A 17,677-nucleotide genomic window follows, 5' to 3' on the forward strand; every position below is an offset into this window, starting at 1 on the left:
AATTAATGTCTAAGTAATCCAACCGATCTTCATAGATCAAGTCCTAAGCCAATTATTTTGATGCCTAGGTCACAAGGGGTTTAGTTTGAGTTGAGTCACTATTGGCTTTGGCACACCCGACACACACATACATGCATAGATAACTCTCGTAGCCTGATGCCCAATTTTTGTACAAGTTTTAATAAAATAATCATATTCTACAAGTGTTGCCCATGGGGCCCACATGGTACTGTAGATGGCATCCAACTTATCCTTGGGGTCTTCCTGGGCATGGGACGACTCGACTTGACAAACTTGTTCGTTCAGACCCAACTCAAATCGAATCGAGTGGGTGAGTTGATCCAAACCGAGTAGACTTCGTCCAATCCGAACTTAAACCGAGTCAAGTTTGGGTCACCCAATAACTCAAGTCAACCTGAAATCCAACTTGATATTGACTCAACTCAACCTAAAATCCAACTTGATATTGACTCAACTCAATTCAAAACCCAAATCCTACATTAAATAAATAAATAAATAAAACCCTAATTTGGCATTTCAGATCTGAGATGTCATGTAGCTGAAGGAGAGGCTGCAATTCTGGCAAGTGCACCTAGGTTTTGAGTTGTGATTTCAGCCCGTGAATACCTGATGCACCCAACCCAGCTCGGTACATGTGACTGGGTCAGACTCGGTCCGGATTAGTCTAGGCTAGACCCGGATTCAGATCGGGTCAGGCATGCTGGACTCAGTATCGAGTCGGGTCAAGTTCGGGTCAGGTCTATTTCAAAACCGGGTCGAGTTGAGTCAGCCCTAACTTAGTCCAATTCGGCTTGATGCCCAGCTCTACTCCCACTATGAGAAAGTTGGAAAACAAAATAAACTGAGGCTGATCCAACAATTACCGAGCCACAACGTGAATTTGAAGGTTAATTTGTGGATGCTCATTGTTTTCGATTATGCTGCCCCCTAATTATTAGATAGATAAGAGTTTTGCGTCATCCAATTATCCTGCTGGTCCCACTTAATCCCCGGTTTGGATGGCATACGCACAATATAGTCGACCCTACACAAAATAGAGTATAAGCAGGTGAACAAGGAGATGAATAGCTTCTCGAATAAGGTGAATGAGTATTTACACACGTGAATAACTTTTAAACTTATTCTAGTGGCACATTTGGATGCAGCTTCAAAAGCTTTAAGCGACTGTAATTGGTGTGGTGCGTTTAGACGCAATTTGCAAACACCCGTCTAAACCTTCCATAAAGTAGGCGCTGAAAAACTCACCCGCTGAAATCAGAATGGATCAAAAAAGGCGGCTTGAAATCTCCTGCGGTGGAAACCTTCTTTCGTGGAAGTGCAATCAAACGCACCTTAAAGAGTTGCGCATGATGCCCACCATGGTGTGCGGCATTCAACCTATCCAGCATCATCACCCCGTGCGTAGAACGTTTGCCATATGCCAAATTATTAACTATTTTGTAGACATTTAAGCTACTTATCAGGTGAGACGCACCATTTTGATCATTTGGTCAAAAGTCAGGGAGTTTTAACCATCAGCTAGATATAAATACACTGTGATCTAAATGAACTCCCAAGATTTTCTTCTTCAGCATCCACCGTTTAAAATAATTTTAACAGCTCACCTATGCAATGGGTACCACCTCATATTTTCTCAGATATCCAACGTGTGTATAAGGTGGTCATTAACGCCTTCATGTAGTTGTGCACACAAAATGGTCCACGTGGCACGAATTAACCCCTTGGTAACTAAGTAGGGTGTTAAGGATAGAGTTCCAGATTTCAAGGTCGCCCCAAAGAAGGAAATGCAATTGGCATTTAGTTCAATAGAGATAATACATATCTTACAAAAAATAGCATGAAAAAGAAAAAAGAAAAAAGAAAGAACATCACATCAGCCTCAAAGATGGGAAATGTATCTGAATCTTAATTCAATAAACGTCCTACTCTTAGCCACTCTTATCATACATGAGAACAAGAAAAAGAAATATAACCAAAAAACCCCAAAGCGACTCAGCATGAACACATGCACACACAATCAAAAGATTGCCCGTCTCAGAGATGCTCTTCCCTCACATCTGGGATACAGATGCTTCTTTCTATTCTGCCATCTAATACGAGAACTCATGGCCACGAATCGAGATGTACTTCTTAACCCAGATTGCAATGTCCTCAGCACAAGCCTGAGCCTGCGGAGATTTGAGGAGCATGTCGAGCGTTGCAAATTCATGCACAGCATCCTTATACTCAAGGACTGGTGCATCGACGTTCACCTTACGAAGCTCCTCTGAATAAGCTATGGCACGGTCCCTCATCCAGTCGTGCTCCGCGACCACTGTGAGAGTTGGCGGCATGAATTTCAGTGGCGGTTGCCTTCCAGGTAAGAGGGGGTTGGCAGCTGGATGGTCTAAACTGAATTCATCCTCAGGCAAGAAAAGCTTCCATGCAAGCATGCACATGGCCTTGTCGTAGAAGTACGAGTTTGCCAGCTTGATCTCAGAATGAGTTGGAACACTTCCAATGAAGAAGGGATACATCAGAACCTGGGCAACAACCTTAACAGGATCGAGGAGCTTTCCAGCCTCAACTGCCTTTCGAGCCACAAAGTCGGCGATATTTGCGCCACAGCTCACACCGAGGAGAACACATCTGTTGCAAAATCAATCCAAGGTGCATTGAGTGAATGCAAGTTATTTTTTTTTTTACTCCCTTGAGGCTATATGATAAAAAGAAACAATGCTGAAAATTTCCATTTGAGTATTCACATAACCATATACAGCATGCACATCTCTTCTTGCTATGCCATAGGAAATGAAAATAAAGACTTTATACAAGCACATACAGCATGCCTCTTCTCACTACAGCATTTGAAAGAAAATAATGCAAACAGAAATGGAGTATAGACAGTAAATAATTCTCTCCACGTGGAACTCCTATTCAGATATATTTGTCTGGCTGATCTATGGTTGGATTAACTAATATATGGTTCATGGTTTCAGGGAAAATTTTCTGCAAAACTGACGCAGCCCTGCAAAGAGTTTCGTGTTCTCAAAGGAATATACTCTTTTGAATTCAGCTCGTTTGGTGTCTGGAATAGTACAACTCAATGATACCATCTTGTGTAATGCCTTTACGGATGCAACCCAGGCAACGAATTTACATGAAATTCAAGAAGAATAATTAGCTGTTCTGGACACATTTTTATGTGCCTCATCGTCTTGGATATAAATTTTCATTACTGTATAGTGAATGAATGTTTTCATTCCTTACTCTGCATCTTCTTTATATGCTTATGTGGACATGATGTTATAGTTTCATATTTAGATATATCTGTATGGGCACGTCCAGTGTTTTAAATATCGACGATATATCCCACGATATATCTTGTATCCCACCTGTGCGATACAAAACTCACAAGTGGTGCGATATATCTTACATGTTCAATCCGGTGAACATTTTCAATCCTTTTTTTTTTTTTTCCATAAATCATGTTGAATCAATGTCAAATTGTTACAAATCCATGGTTTTTCATGTTTTGCATGAAAAATCGTGGATGATTGGGAGCTTCAATTTTGAGATTTGGAGATGGGCAAAGTTGCGGAAAATTGAAAAAAATAAAAAATTTCCACTTTCTTGCAAATCAGTTGCAATCTTTGTGTCAAAACATAAAATCAAACATGTATATAACCTGATTTAGTGATTCTTCTTTTGCTTTTGAATGTATTGTTTGTGTTTCCACATGTCTTCTTACATTTATAAATTATATGTTTCCACACGTCTTCTTACATTTATAAATTATATGAATAAACTTTGAATATACTTGCATCAATTCAGTTAGACAACACAGATTAGGACCCCATACAAAGAAAACCTATTATGTGCACTTATTTTTTGTAATGTTTTGATTTATAAATTTGTCGATATCGTTTTTAACAATCACTGAAGTTTCATTGAAAAATTCGACCAATTTCCCCATGTTTCCAACAACAGCGATACATTACACGATACAACCGATATATCCCATGCGATAACCAATACGTATCCGTATCCCAAGGGTGCGATACATAACGCGATACCAATATTTTGAATGCTGGGCATGTCCATGTATTTATTTCACCCCCAGGATTTCCATGTCTGACCCCAACACGTGTGTGAGCTTCAAAATTAGGTAATATGATAGAGGTACACAAAAAACAGCTAATTGAATGATAGATCTGCACTCATTTTCACTAAGAGTGTCATTCAGACACCAGTCAAAGAATCCCAGTGGCAGATAAGTGTCATCAAGCAGTGTGGAAAGCTCAAACGACCTCAACAACAGGGTACCTGTACCCGAAACCAACACAGGTGGGTAGGTAGAGAATACCTAGGGGCACAAGATAACTCTAAGGAACTAGGCAAAATAGCCCCGTACCTTTGAGAGAAGGGGTGCCTCCTCACAAAGGCAGTTGCAGTGACCAGGGCCGGGTGACTAACCAACAGTGCTTCAGAGAATCAACCAACCACTCAATTCAAGCAAACAACTGAAACTATGTTTTGACAAGTATCATGCATATTATGAACAGAAACATGCCTAGTCACCATGTTTATCCTTGCATCTAAGATTCTCTATTTTCTAATTATACCGTCTTGCAGCACCAATTTCTTTATTTCGTATGTTGCCCTTAGTTTGGACACATGCCAAAACTCTACTATCCAGAATGTTCATCATGCGTCCAGCTGTGGATCAAATATGCTAGAAAAATATCACAGGCTGAAGTATCTTAACGACCAGATCAGTGACCTGCAAATGGATTGTAACAAAGAATATTGCCACGATAAGCAGTAAACTGGAAAAGGCACCCAAACTGGACAGGTAGGATAGTCCAATCTATGCAATTTGTCCATCCACAGTGGGTCCTATCCACTTAATTGGGAAATCATGCACTGTTATGCCATGTCTCATGTTTGGGTGTGTATACCAGTTAAAGAAATTGATTTGCAGCCCACTGGTTAGATTTCCCCAATATAAATTTACCAAAGATGTAACAGATATCATGGCATTCTGCTAAATAATGAAACACAGATCAGAGTCTCATGACCCTTTATTTGGTTCAACTGGACAACTACAGATGGAACTGTCCTCTTGAAAGGAATTCACAACATAAATAATAAGCAAACGTAATAAACTAATATTTAGTATCATATATTGCAAGAAGTTAGAAAGGCCCGCACATGGGACTTCAACACCAGGCTTGCCTCCATGTCGTGCTTTTAAAAGGAATCTCAGTTATGTATGGATCAAGAATGAAAAAAAAACAAAAGGGCCCCCTTAAAGACGGATTGGAGGCAAGCGCGGGCGTGCAAGTCTCTCTAGTATCCCTCATACTATAGATTATGTATAGGCAATCACACAGTCAATAAGGACATTTGGATTGTGGTGAAGTAAGGGAATGCTAGGGAAAGAAAAATTGTGACATAAGCGAATGGTAAAATGACATCATAGCTAGGGATGAAAACCCTTTTTTGCACTTGTTTGTTTTACTACAGGAAAGTCCTGGATAATGATTTTCCATTGTTTGCATTGCAATGCTATAAATGGAAACCTCTTTTCCTTCCAATTTTTCCATTAAAACATCGCATCAAAGGGAAGCCTCTTTTGCCACTATTTGACTGTTTGGAGGAAAAAAAAAAAAAGATTCACTCCCTTGTTGAGGTTGGAAGGGAAAGGCAAACCATTTGCTGCAACAACCTCCACTTCCCTAGTGCAAACATCTTGTCAACATAACTTGAATGCTTCCCCTAGTTTACCCTCAATCCAAACACACCCTAAAATTGTGCATAACATAACAACAGAAATACATTCTATTTCCCACGTCAGCTCATGCACCCCATGTTGAATGCACATCCTGTTTTCATGTTAAAATTCTAGGGAAAGACACCTAATGGCTATCCTGAATGTATTCTCTGCTTGCAATTTGAAACCATGAAAAGGCACATAAACAGCTGTCCTTACAAAGTGTAGCATTCTATTTATGTTAAAATTCCAAATAAAGGTGCCTAAACGCCTATCCTCAGGGTATTTAGGCCTCTTTCTATGTTAAAACTCTAAGAAAAGGCACCTAAATGCAAATTCTTTTCAAATCATAACTCCTAGGTATTAACACAAGCCAAAAATCTGAGTTCATACAACCAAATCATAAGCCAGCTGCATTGTCCCAACAAAATAAAATTTGAAGTTCTAAGCAAGATTTGAGAGTTTTCCAAAATCGAGCATGATAATGCCAGTCAGTTAAAAGAATAATCTAGGAAGGACCTAATTGTTAAAGCAGATACATATTCAGTTTGTAAATGATAAAGTCCAGAAAGACAGTCATACTAAACATTAATCATCCCATCCATTTTCTTTTTAAAAGCAACGAGTTTATTGAAGAACAAAGCCAAATATATATACACAAAGAAATGAAGGGCTGGAGACCAGTGACCCTCTCATCAGTCCATCTCTGGCTAACCTCCCAGCTTCCTCATTAGCCAGCTTCAGAGCAAGAGACCACAGGGGACCACTTTTGGGAATAAGGATGTGCACACAGCTATACAATGATTAGTCACACTCAGCACTTAGTCATTCAGCTACACATATTTGAATAGGCATACCTGGCTCGGAGGACTAACTTGGTGACGCCAGAAAAAATATGTATCATAGCCAGCAGCAACATTTCAAATTCTGTGTTGTGCCAGTTCATGTAACAGTAATAAGGAATTATTTAATCCTTTACTGGACGAAATGCATAGCTTAGTCAGATTTTAGTTTGCAAAAGCAGGGTCCTGGTTTAGTCATCAGTGATCCAGACCATTGATATGATGGGCTCCATCATGGATCCATGAATGCCACAAAAATCTCCTCATACAAAACAATCCTAACCCTTTAACTAGCAGGATGAAGATTGCAAGGAAAGAAATAACAAAACTTTGCACATTGAACAGGGGCAAAAGTGAAGATTTATGGCTTGTTTCTTCCACACCAGAACATGTTTGGAGCATGGTGTATCTAGGGCGAGCACATGGAACAACAGTCTGGATAACTAAATCATGCACTTGAGAAAACTGAAAATGGATGGATACCATGCATATACTCACTAGTAATATATATTTGATTAGTTTGTCAAGCATAGGTGTGGATAGCATATTGTTTTTATGAACTGCTGTTTGAAATCCATCAGGCATAGGTAAGTGGGAATTCCACTGAAACGCAGCATAGCCATCGACAGCCACTCGGCAGAAGCCGCATACCTGTCCACAGCCACCTCCTCTCTGGAGGGCCCTTGCCACCAATTGAGTTTGATTAAGGCTGTGTTAGACAATATTTCAAGAGAGTATTCAGGCATGCCTCATGTAATATGACAACAATAATCTTCCTCCAGCAAGTTCACTCCTGTAAGTGCATTGTAGATGCTGGGGAAGGATTGGATGCCTCCCTATCAACAGATGTGTTTGGGTACACTTTAGGATTCCAGTGGATTTTGGCCATCCGGAATACTTCTATAGATAGGGTCCCTTTTTGGAGATTAAGATGGCTAGTGGAGAGACAGAGGTTGAAAACACTGGAGGAGAAGCAGATAATCATTGGAACCACTCCATCATAGCAATTCAGACTGGAGAGGAGATTACAACCAAGAGAAGCTAGGAGAGGAGGGAAGGAAGAAGGAGAAGCTAGACCTCCCTCTCTGTAGCTAGCTGAACAGAATCATTATGCTCGACCTACACATTCTGTTCCGGGAAGATGGTATCATAAGAGATTGGTTTACAGCTAGAGACAGCAAGACAGAGCAAACTAGACACTTTGCTTTTGTTGGATTTGGGTCAAAGGAAGCAGCTGAAAAGACTATTCGAATGGTTAATGGCAAATGATTTGGGGAAGGAGAAATCATCGTTACAAAAAGCTATGGGCCGGATAATCACAGGAGGTTTGGGAGGCCAAAGCTAGAAGCAGTGGGGGAATTAAGAGGAGGTCAGAGAACAGGATCAAAGATGCCAGTGATGATATGTGAAGAAATAACTAAAAGAGGTTTAAATGAAGAATGCTAGGGAGGATGAAGGGGGGATGCTAGGAAGTGGAGCAAGGGGGAAGGGAAAGAATGGTAACCAAGTAGCATGGGTAGAAGAGGCCAGTGGAACAAAGCTGATAAGGTGGTTGCATAGTGTCCAGCTAGTGGAATAGAGGTTGTGATCAAATGCCTGCAACTTGGAAGAATACATGGAAGTTCATCAAGAAGATGTTTTCCTCTGAGTTGTGGATCTGAAGTCAAGGGACGAGCTAGGGAGGATGCTTGCAGGAGGTGACTGTTTCTTTGATAACCAAACTAGAGGACTGGTCCAATGGGGCTATAAGTAAGAGGGAGAGGCAGCATGCTGGTAAGAGCCTTCAGCTTTATGAACAGATGGAGGGCATTTTCTAATCTAGGGGCTCCTGCATAGGAGTTGTGGAGGAAATAGAGAATACACACGAACTGAAAATTAGAGAAAGGGAGGCAGCTCTTTTGGACTGTGAGAATTTCTGGGTGGGGGAGATTGTCTACCATGTGAAGCTAGACTGCAAGGTAGATGGCAACAGGAGAGGGATGAGAAGAAAACTGTTGACTTTCAAATCACCGTTTATCCGCACGTGCCACAGACACATGACAGCTAACTGTGGTTCCTATGCATCAACATGAGAAGTCTCCGAGATCATTATGACTTAAGGGAAGCCTGATACTTTCCACAAAAATGAAGGGTAACATTAAAGCAGTGTAAAGGTTAGAGAACCAACAAAACAGAGGGGTAGTCTGGTAAATTCCACAAGGACAATACTTTGTCAGGGAGGAAGAACTGGCAGTTAGTATTGTGCAGAGTGGCTGCTACGAGGGTTTCCATGAAGAATGTCCCCAGAATGACAACCATAAAATTTTTGCACCAGAGATAAATCAGATGGGAGCCTTGGGAAACAACAGCTATGCAGGTATGCAGGTGTTCCAGGAGACACAGGCAGATGATAGCAGCACATGGAAGCAGCACAAAGGCAGGGCTTCGAGAATAATATGATAACACCCTATGCATAGTGGGGCAGCAAGGGGATGTATGACCCTTTAGCCCAAGCTCAAAGCTGGAGTCCATTCCATCACTAGCAGAAAGGGGCAGGAAAAGTCAGGCTACTCAAGTGGGAGGAACAAGAGAAGGATCATAGCCAAACAACCAAGGAGGTATGTGAGAAATATGAGAAGCAGGAAAAGTTTTTATTATTTCTTTAAATGGCAGGAGAGACCGGAAGATTTCTTTTCTTTTTTTGCTAATGGCAAGAGAGGCTGGAAGATCAAAGGGGAAGGAATGAATTGACAAATACCGGCTAAAAGATACTTTGGTACGTAATAGCATTAACCAGCATATAGGCGAGCTTGCTGGCAGATACAAAACGGCTCTATATGGGCTGTTTCTTTTTCAAATGTGAGGATCCCAAATATGTATTCTTCTTCCCTTTTTTTTGGACATCTATTTGATGGTGTAACGAGCCACTCTTTGGTAAGAACGCTGTCTGTTGGGGTGTTAGCTTGATTCCTGAAAGTTGACCAAATAGGTCCTAATTGAACACATATCAAGCATGAATTGGTGGATTAGGGCTTTACATATAATGCAATGGAAAAGGGATACAAAATTATTATATTTTAGAGGACTTTTTAGAGTAAAAATGCCCCTTGAAAGGGAGTATGGAAATCATGACTATAGAGTGAAAATGCTCAAATTGTCACTTTTTAGGAGACAGTGTTGCAAAACTAGACAAGAAGATTAATAGATTCTTTCTTTGGGTTAGAAGCAACTGCAACTGAGTTTAGCCATATGCTATTGGGGCCTCTAGAGGCTTCTTCTTTTCTTTTTTTAATGATGATAGTTGTCCCTGCCCCTTTAAGGCAGGACTATTCCCTGCGGATGCACACAATCACCCGCCAACCACATGCATCGGGTAATCCACGGTGAGGGGAATCAAAGTCATGTCTGTGGGAAGCAAACCCACGACTGAAGCCATTCCCCTAAACCGTGACGGGTCCTTTGGAGGCATAATAGTCATCTGGAAATCAAATATTTGAGGTAAATGAAGGCAGATGGACTAGTTACTTAATTTTCATGTTATTAAAAGAGATACAGTAACAATAACAAGCATATATTCCCAATAGTAAATGATCCGATAAGTGCTAAATAAATTTCGAAAAAGATGTAGGGAACTATGGTGCAAGCGCGAAGATTTTAGTTTTATTCAATTCTCATTTGAGAAAAAAAGGAGGTAGCAACATAAGAAGAATGCGAGGGATGATGCAGGGTAATTAATCGCTTACTCTAAAAGCTCAAACTGATAGAGCATGGAGAATTAATCTCCTTATCTCATAACATATGCCCCACATCGCATGGGTTAGAACCTCGGCCGAAACCCCCTCATGGGCCCCACTTCACATGGGTTCTGCCTCACACAAGCCGCCCACCCCAAGTGTGCCCCTGCATCCCACAAGCCACCCCACTTAAGTCCGGTGTGAAAATGCCCCTGCATTAATCACCCCCGCAGAGAAGTTTCAAACACAAGACCTCCCACTCTGATACCACTTTGATGCAGGACAATTAACCGCTTGCTCTAAAAGCTCAAACTGATAGAGCATGGCGAATTAATCCCTTTATCTCATAGCCCAGGCCCCACATCGCATAGGTTAGGACCTCGGCCGAACCTCCCTCGTGGGCCCCACTTCACATGGGTTTCGTCTCACACGAGCCGCCTGCCTCACACAGACTGCCCACCCCAAGTGTGCCCCTGCATCCTACAGGCCACCCACTCGAGCCCGGTGTTAAAATGCCCCTGCATTAAGGGAGTTCGAGAATTGGGTTGATGAAATCATGTTATTGAGAACAAAGATCCTATGAATAGACAAAGGATCCTCAATGAGGGTGGTGGTTGGCGCTAGATAAATTTTGAAATAGATGGGAGGGGACTATGGTGCATGAGCAAAGATTTGAATTTTATTCACTTCTCACTCAAGAAAAAAAGAGTGTAGCAACAGAACAAGAATATGAGGGAGTTTAAGAATTGGGTTGATCGGATCTTGTAGTGGTTAAGAGATCCTATGAATAGACATAGAGGGTCCTCATGGTGGGTGGCTAAAGTTTTGTTAGCAATTGTAGAGATAATCATGGATGAGGGAGTGTGACTATCGGTGCTAAATTTTTAGCCCTGTGAACCATATTGAAGCTACATTGCCATCTTCCCCATACAACCATGTAGGTTCAGGATAATTTTCCAAATAGAGTGGAGCCCCTCCTACCCAGCAATTGTTTCTAGCTTTACAAAGGTAAAGAATACATTGTTCATCATTTGCTAATAGCGTAATTCCATCACAAAAACTAATTAATGTTGGAGGACATTGTAATTTGCAAAAAATGGAACCATTCACCATTATTCCAATTAGTGCTTCCTCTTTACTGTGATGGACCCTCCTAAAAATTGAGCTTAACAGAGGAGGAGGAGAAGAAGAAGAAGGAACTTACTTTCACTTGAAAAAAGAAAATTTTTCACAAGAACTATTGCCCCAGGCTAGATCTAAACAAATTAATTGGAGATCTTGCTAATAGCAATGCAATTAAACAACAAGAACATTGGCACCCAAAGAAGAAAGTTCAAATGAAGAAAAGAAACAATTAACCAAGAGAGTGCAAAATAAATGGGAAGAAGCAACACCAGTTTTGAAAGAAAAGTACATTTGTAATCAAAGAATTTATCATCAGCAATAGCAGCTGCATAGCCTTGTTCAACTCTTTGGGGTTAGCTCTTCTTTTTTTTTTTTTTTTTTTTAAGACACGAGGTGTCCCCACCCCTTTTGACGCGAGACTATTCACTGCAAATACACACAATCACCCACAACTACATGAATCAGGTAATGCCGAGGAGAGGAATTGAACCCACACTTGTAGGGAGCAAAAACATCCTCTTTCACCAATCAATCCTATCTAGGACCCCATACTCAGTGAATAAGCCTTCATGCTAACTCAGTTGCTATTAAATATAAATAAATAAAAATTTTAATAAAAGGCCCTCATACCCTTCTAACTACCTTAATAGAAGTCTAGGTCATTCATACTCTTTCTAAGACCAATTTAACCCTAATCGAAGTTCCCCCTCCTGAATCGAGCCCTTTCCATTCTTCATTGCACAACCAAACTATATCATGCACTCTCCATCATCTTTTCTCTTATTGTAAATATTCCTAAGCTGCTCCAAGTCACCTTCTTAAATATATCTTCCTAGTCTCCCACTCACCCACGTCTACAATCCTCAATCTTTAAACACGTTGCCTTCTAACTACCAACAATCTACCCCATATGGCATAACTTGTTGAAAGAGTTTAATCTTTAGATTTATTTTTTTATTTTATTTATTTTAAAATTATTATTATTATTATATGTGGAGAGTGGCATTCATTAAAAAAGAGGAGAAAATTTACACTAATAGTTGGAAATTTCCTGGTAACAATGGGTTGCAATTTACTTCTACATTTAATATGGGAAGAAACTTACCATCATTTACTGTGTGTGCACGCACGCGCGCGCGCACACAGTAAACAGAGTAATCGAGCATTTTGAAAGTAGAGAGAAATAATAATAATAAGCCCACATCCAATAATGAAGCCAAACCCAACCCAAGGTGATGTGGTCATGGATGAAGTACTATTGCCCTACTATGTTGCTCTCAGGGTAATCATATTAACTTAATTGTGTATCGTACAATAAACGAATACCCAAGATGGGACACATTTCTTTCACGTGCTCTTTAGTGTGGGAAACAGAGTAATCGTGCTTTTGAATCTCCTTCACATCAATCTACAATAAAAGCGAATTTAGCTAAGGAGATTATGTCAAAGACACGTTGAATTGTCGGCATAGAAAAGTAGAGCATAGAATAAAGAACATGCATCTTATGATAAAGCACCATGTGTAAAAGATGCAACAAATGTGCATGGAGATAACGAGAAGACACCGAGTGATGTTATTGACACATCAAGTGATTAAGAGGAGCAATGGTTGGAGCACAATATTTTTCATACCAACTACACTCACAATTCATATCTTCCCACTTCTGGTGGGAATATATGATGATTCGAATAGACACGGGAAGCAAGGAGAACGTAGTCTCACAAGAAATAGTTGATAAGCAAAAACTAAAAGAACACAAACAACCATGTTTTTACTACATTCATTAGTTAAGGATAGGTGCTTAGCATTCTTCTCTATTGGATCCAAGTACAAGATAGAGGTGTTGCGGTGCAATGGGGTCCCTATGTATGAGTGTCAAATTTTTCTAGGGAGACCGTGGTTGTGGAACCAAGATATGGTGCATATGACTCAAGATAATACATATTACATCATTAAGTATAGTGTTAATATCACATTACACCCGATCAAGTAGCTTCCAGCCGCGATATGCCAAAATGGTTACATAAAGGTAATGGTTATAACCATTATGCACTACAGGGCCAAAATAGACACAACAACCATTAAATAAAAAACCCATAAAGGCCCCATAACAACCCCATGATGGTCCAGAAAAAGTTTTTTTTTTCCATTAAAAAAGGGGCCATAACGGCCATTATGGTAATGGTCGTCGCAGCCAATATAATAATGGTAACGACAGTAGTCATTATGGCCACCGTTACCGTCATGGAACACCTTGCTTCCAATAGGCAAATCTAATAAAGAGGGGTATAAATTGTTTGGCATGCATGCACAAGTTCAAAAGAAAAAGAAAAAGAAAAAAGAGAGAGAGAGAGAGTGACAAAAAAGAAGAGAGGAGAAGATTAAGGAGAGAGAAGCCAATTTCCTAGAAGATACAAATTTATATCAACAACAAAAGATGTATAAAGAAGGCAACTAGGTTATGGTTTTCTCACGTTCAAAAAGGTACTCAAGGGGAACTTATCACAAGGTGAAGTCTAAGATCCATGCCTAATCAAGAGAAAGTTGGGAAACAACGTTTATGAGATCAAGTTACCGAGCGGCTTGGATATCTCAGCGACTTTCACATGGTTGATAAGTTTAAATATCAGGGCAAGGTGTCTGACGTGCAAGACAAAGTTATTGCTAATATGGGCCAAAAACTCCCGAGGAAAGAGGAAACGAAGTTGAACAAGTGTTGCACAAGGAGACGGCCTACAGCTCAACGAGGCCAATACAAGCAATATTTGATGAAAGTGAAGAACAAGCTCCCTTCTGAATGGACGTGGATCATGACTCACGAGCAACAAATTGAAAAATATTAAATCTAGGCCTTCACTCGTATGAAGCATCAAATTCACTGGGATCAAGTTCTCTCCAACGATGGGGGAATGATGTAGGATCAAAGCGCCCCCAATGGGGCCCAAATGTGTTGAATTTAGACTATGTGCTGCCAGTTTTGGTGGCCAAAATTTTAGAGTATCATTTACTATTTTTTGGAAGATAAGAGGTGTCGATTTTGATGATATGGTTGTTGATTTTTGAAGACTCACAATTTGGGGGATGACTTTTTGGGTTTGTGTTGACTACTTCTAGGTCATTACAAATTGGCCAATCTTTGTAGGTAGCGTCAATATTATAAATATCTTAACTAATGATTCATAGGGATATCAAGGTGTCTTTTAGGGTCAATAAAGGGGGGTTGTTCTAGAAGGTAGGAGGCATTCAATTTTCTGAGTTTTGTGAGGTTTATTTAAGTATTTGTAACAAGTGAAGAATTTCCAATTTCAAAAAACTCCACATCCCTCTCTATTCAATATTCTTGTGGGTGTGTTCTTCATCCATTCTTGTGATTTAGGTTCTGAGAGATCTCAGTGATTCAATAATCATATTGCATCATATTGCCCAGTGACAAGTGATCTTCCCCTGATTGCCAGAACTTTTAGTTTATCTCCAAAATACAGCTTATAATGTTGACATCTATATTCTATTTGGGTCCCAACATCCCACCAGCAACTCTGCTTTCACCTCTAGTTCAAATTCCTACTGAAGTAGCTCTTATGACTAGGCAAGAGAGCATCATTATAAACAGAACTTTAGTCAAAATTTTCTAATCAACTTTCAATCAATGTGAATTAACATTATAACTAATGAAATGAGCAGCATAAACAAAATTAAAATTGGAAATATGATTTTCCTTGCTTGCATCTTACTTTTGAACCAGTACAGAAGCCAATGCATTTCGAAACTCAGAAGTAAATTCACACCCTCAGATTTACAAGAGCAAATGCTCAAACAAATCTAACCAAATACAATAATAGGAAAGAATATTAATAGCTAAAGAAGAGTGCTTCAAATCTAGTATAACAATAAGTAGTGAACAATGTATGCTGAGATCATTGGTATGTATCAACCCAAGACACCATCATGAAATGTGATGTCCAACTTTTCAAGTGAAGAAAAAGGCCTTTTAGTGTATATCATGCGTATACTTCAGAAACAAAGAAAACATTGAAAATGGCACCCAATTCAAGACACCAATTCTTCCCTTGGTAACTAATGGTATTGGCATACAATTAAACTTGAATTACCTTTTGTTGACACCAAAATATATCGAGAAATTATATGATCATTGACGCAAGGACATGCATAGTATACTCAGGAATCGTGATACATAATTAAGTGATTCAAACAATTGGTTTGTTAATGCATCAGATTGGACAACCTAACCTTCCAACTTTTGGCCTCCAAAAAAATGGTCAGAAGAGAAATACCACAACCGTCCACATTCAACTGAAATGTGAGGTTTGACCTGCCATGACCATGACACTTGAAGCCTTTTTGGGTAAATCATCTTCAGAAACAAAACAACACATTGAGAAAGGTATCCAGTTCAAGAAACCAATTCACAACTTGCTAACTTCAATATGGGCATACAATTAATATCCATTTATCCTATCACCAACATCAAAATAAGCAATCAAAAGGCAAAAAACATCAAGTAATTTCAATAATATCTCATTATGAAGCTTTCTTCCAACTATGGAAATGATGAAATGTACCAAATAAATATGGCATTTCAGAATCCACACAGCACATGAGAAGATCCTTGAAAAGCCAGCGATTGATTCTACCCACAAATTGGAAACACAATAATGTAAATCAAATGCATCACAATTGATGATCAAAAACAAAAGGCATTGCAAAATAATAATAAAAATCCACAAACCTGGAAGGATCTCCATGAGCAGCCAACCAGGGCTCGACCATTGATGACCCGAACCTGTCTGCAATATGCCGATGGACGTCCGATCTTCTCAGATCTGTGCTGCTTCCACGTGCATTCCCGAGCGACTTGCTACACTCCGCCAGATTTGCCTGCTTTCCCAACCAATTCAACACCTTCAGCCCATCCTCAAACGCTGCCGGATACCGATTCTCGGGTGCAAGTCTGTACCCCACTGCAAGCACGATCACATCACAGAGCTTGGCGATCCGCCTGCAGAAGAAATCATTGGCAGCCGAATCATTGCTGCCGGAGACGAACCCGCCACCGTGGAACTGCAGGATGACGGGCAGCTTCCGGCAGGTCTGGTGGTGGTTCGAGAGAGAGGGAGAGTAACCGCGGTAGATCGCGGGGTCCTGCTTGGGGTTGGGGATGTCAGAGTCGGGAGAGCCGCCACCATAGCTGCTGCGGCGGTACTGGTCGGAGCGGGACGCGGGCTTGGAGGCGGTGGAGGGGTCGTAGCTATTACGGCGGGAGATGTCAGGGGAGTGGTTGAGATCGGGAGATCGGGAAGAGGGTCTGGAGAAATCGAGGGGAGGTTGGAGACCGGAGTCAGGGAGGAAGATGCGGATGGAGAGGGAGGTGAAAGGATCGATGTGGATGTCTTTGGTGGCAACGCCATCGGTGAAGGAAGGGTTGACGGGAGCGACGGATTCTTCGTCGGGGCGGGAAGTGACACCGAAGGGGCTGGCGTTGCTGGTGGAGGTGGCGTTCTCATCCAATGGCGTCTGGATTCGGGACTGTAGTCTGTGTTTTAGGAGAAATTTGAAGAAGACGCTGTAGAGCTTTACAGCGACGCTAGGCATTATTTCTCTATCTCCCTATCCTTTTCTCTCCTTTGGAATGCGTGCGATTGTGAGAAAGAAGGGAAAATGGGGAGTTTTATTAGGGGGATTGTTGTTATTGATGCATGTGATTGATGAGAGACAGAGAGAGAGAAAGAGCGAGAGAGAGGGATTTTGAATCTGATTTTGTTTTTATAGGGTGAAAGAGAGCGCCTGGTTCAATTTCATGGCGTGTGGGAGTTGAAAGGGGAAATGAATGTTGAAACGGAAAATGAATCTTGATTTTGAATGGGATTAGTCCTCTTTACGACCTGAAGCCTCCACAAACACCTGTTTTCTGCCGCCAGCTCCGTGGGACCCACCATACTGAATATGTAAAATATACCGCATCCGTCTACGCAATTGATGAAAACGTCAGGAAGATCCGCAGATCGGGTGTGCTACAGTTCAGCGAGCAACGGGATGGGATGCCTGACGATAGGTTTATTATATCTGGGCCGACTATGGTGTGTGTATTTTATTAAACCCATAATCGGTTATAACTCGCCAGGACCCAGAAATGAAGATGAAAAAATCAGCATAATTTAAAACCCGATGGGTCACACCAAATAAATTTAGAGGTTTTAGAAAT

General features: G+C 40.7%; 1 protein-coding gene across 1 annotated transcript; it reads right to left on the reverse strand.

Moving 5' to 3' along the window:
- Positions 1-1,798: 1,798 nt before the first annotated feature.
- Positions 1,799-17,293, reverse strand: LOC131246238 (probable carboxylesterase 11). The gene is made up of 2 exons (XM_058246163.1): positions 16,205-17,293; positions 1,799-2,649 (listed from the first exon to the last, which is right to left on the reverse strand). The coding sequence occupies exons 1-2, from the start codon at positions 17,065-17,067 to the stop codon at positions 2,112-2,114; spliced, it is 1,401 nt and encodes a 466-aa protein (XP_058102146.1). The 5' UTR covers positions 17,068-17,293; the 3' UTR covers positions 1,799-2,111.
- Between the last annotated feature and the right edge of the window lie 384 nt (positions 17,294-17,677).

This window comes from Magnolia sinica, chromosome 5 (genome assembly GCF_029962835.1).
Source record: "Magnolia sinica isolate HGM2019 chromosome 5, MsV1, whole genome shotgun sequence".
Taxonomy (NCBI): Eukaryota; Viridiplantae; Streptophyta; class Magnoliopsida; order Magnoliales; family Magnoliaceae; genus Magnolia; species Magnolia sinica.

Excerpts from the sequence above, each read along its gene's own strand:
- LOC131246238 (XM_058246163.1), bottom strand. The coding sequence starts at position 17,067 with ATGCCTAGCGTCGCTGTAAAGCTCTACAGCGTCTTCTTCAAATTTCTC. Across the intron at positions 2,650-16,204 it reads GCTCATGGAGATCCTTCCAG|ATGTGTTCTCCTCGGTGTGA; the intron begins GTTTGTGGATTT and ends ATTTTGCAACAG.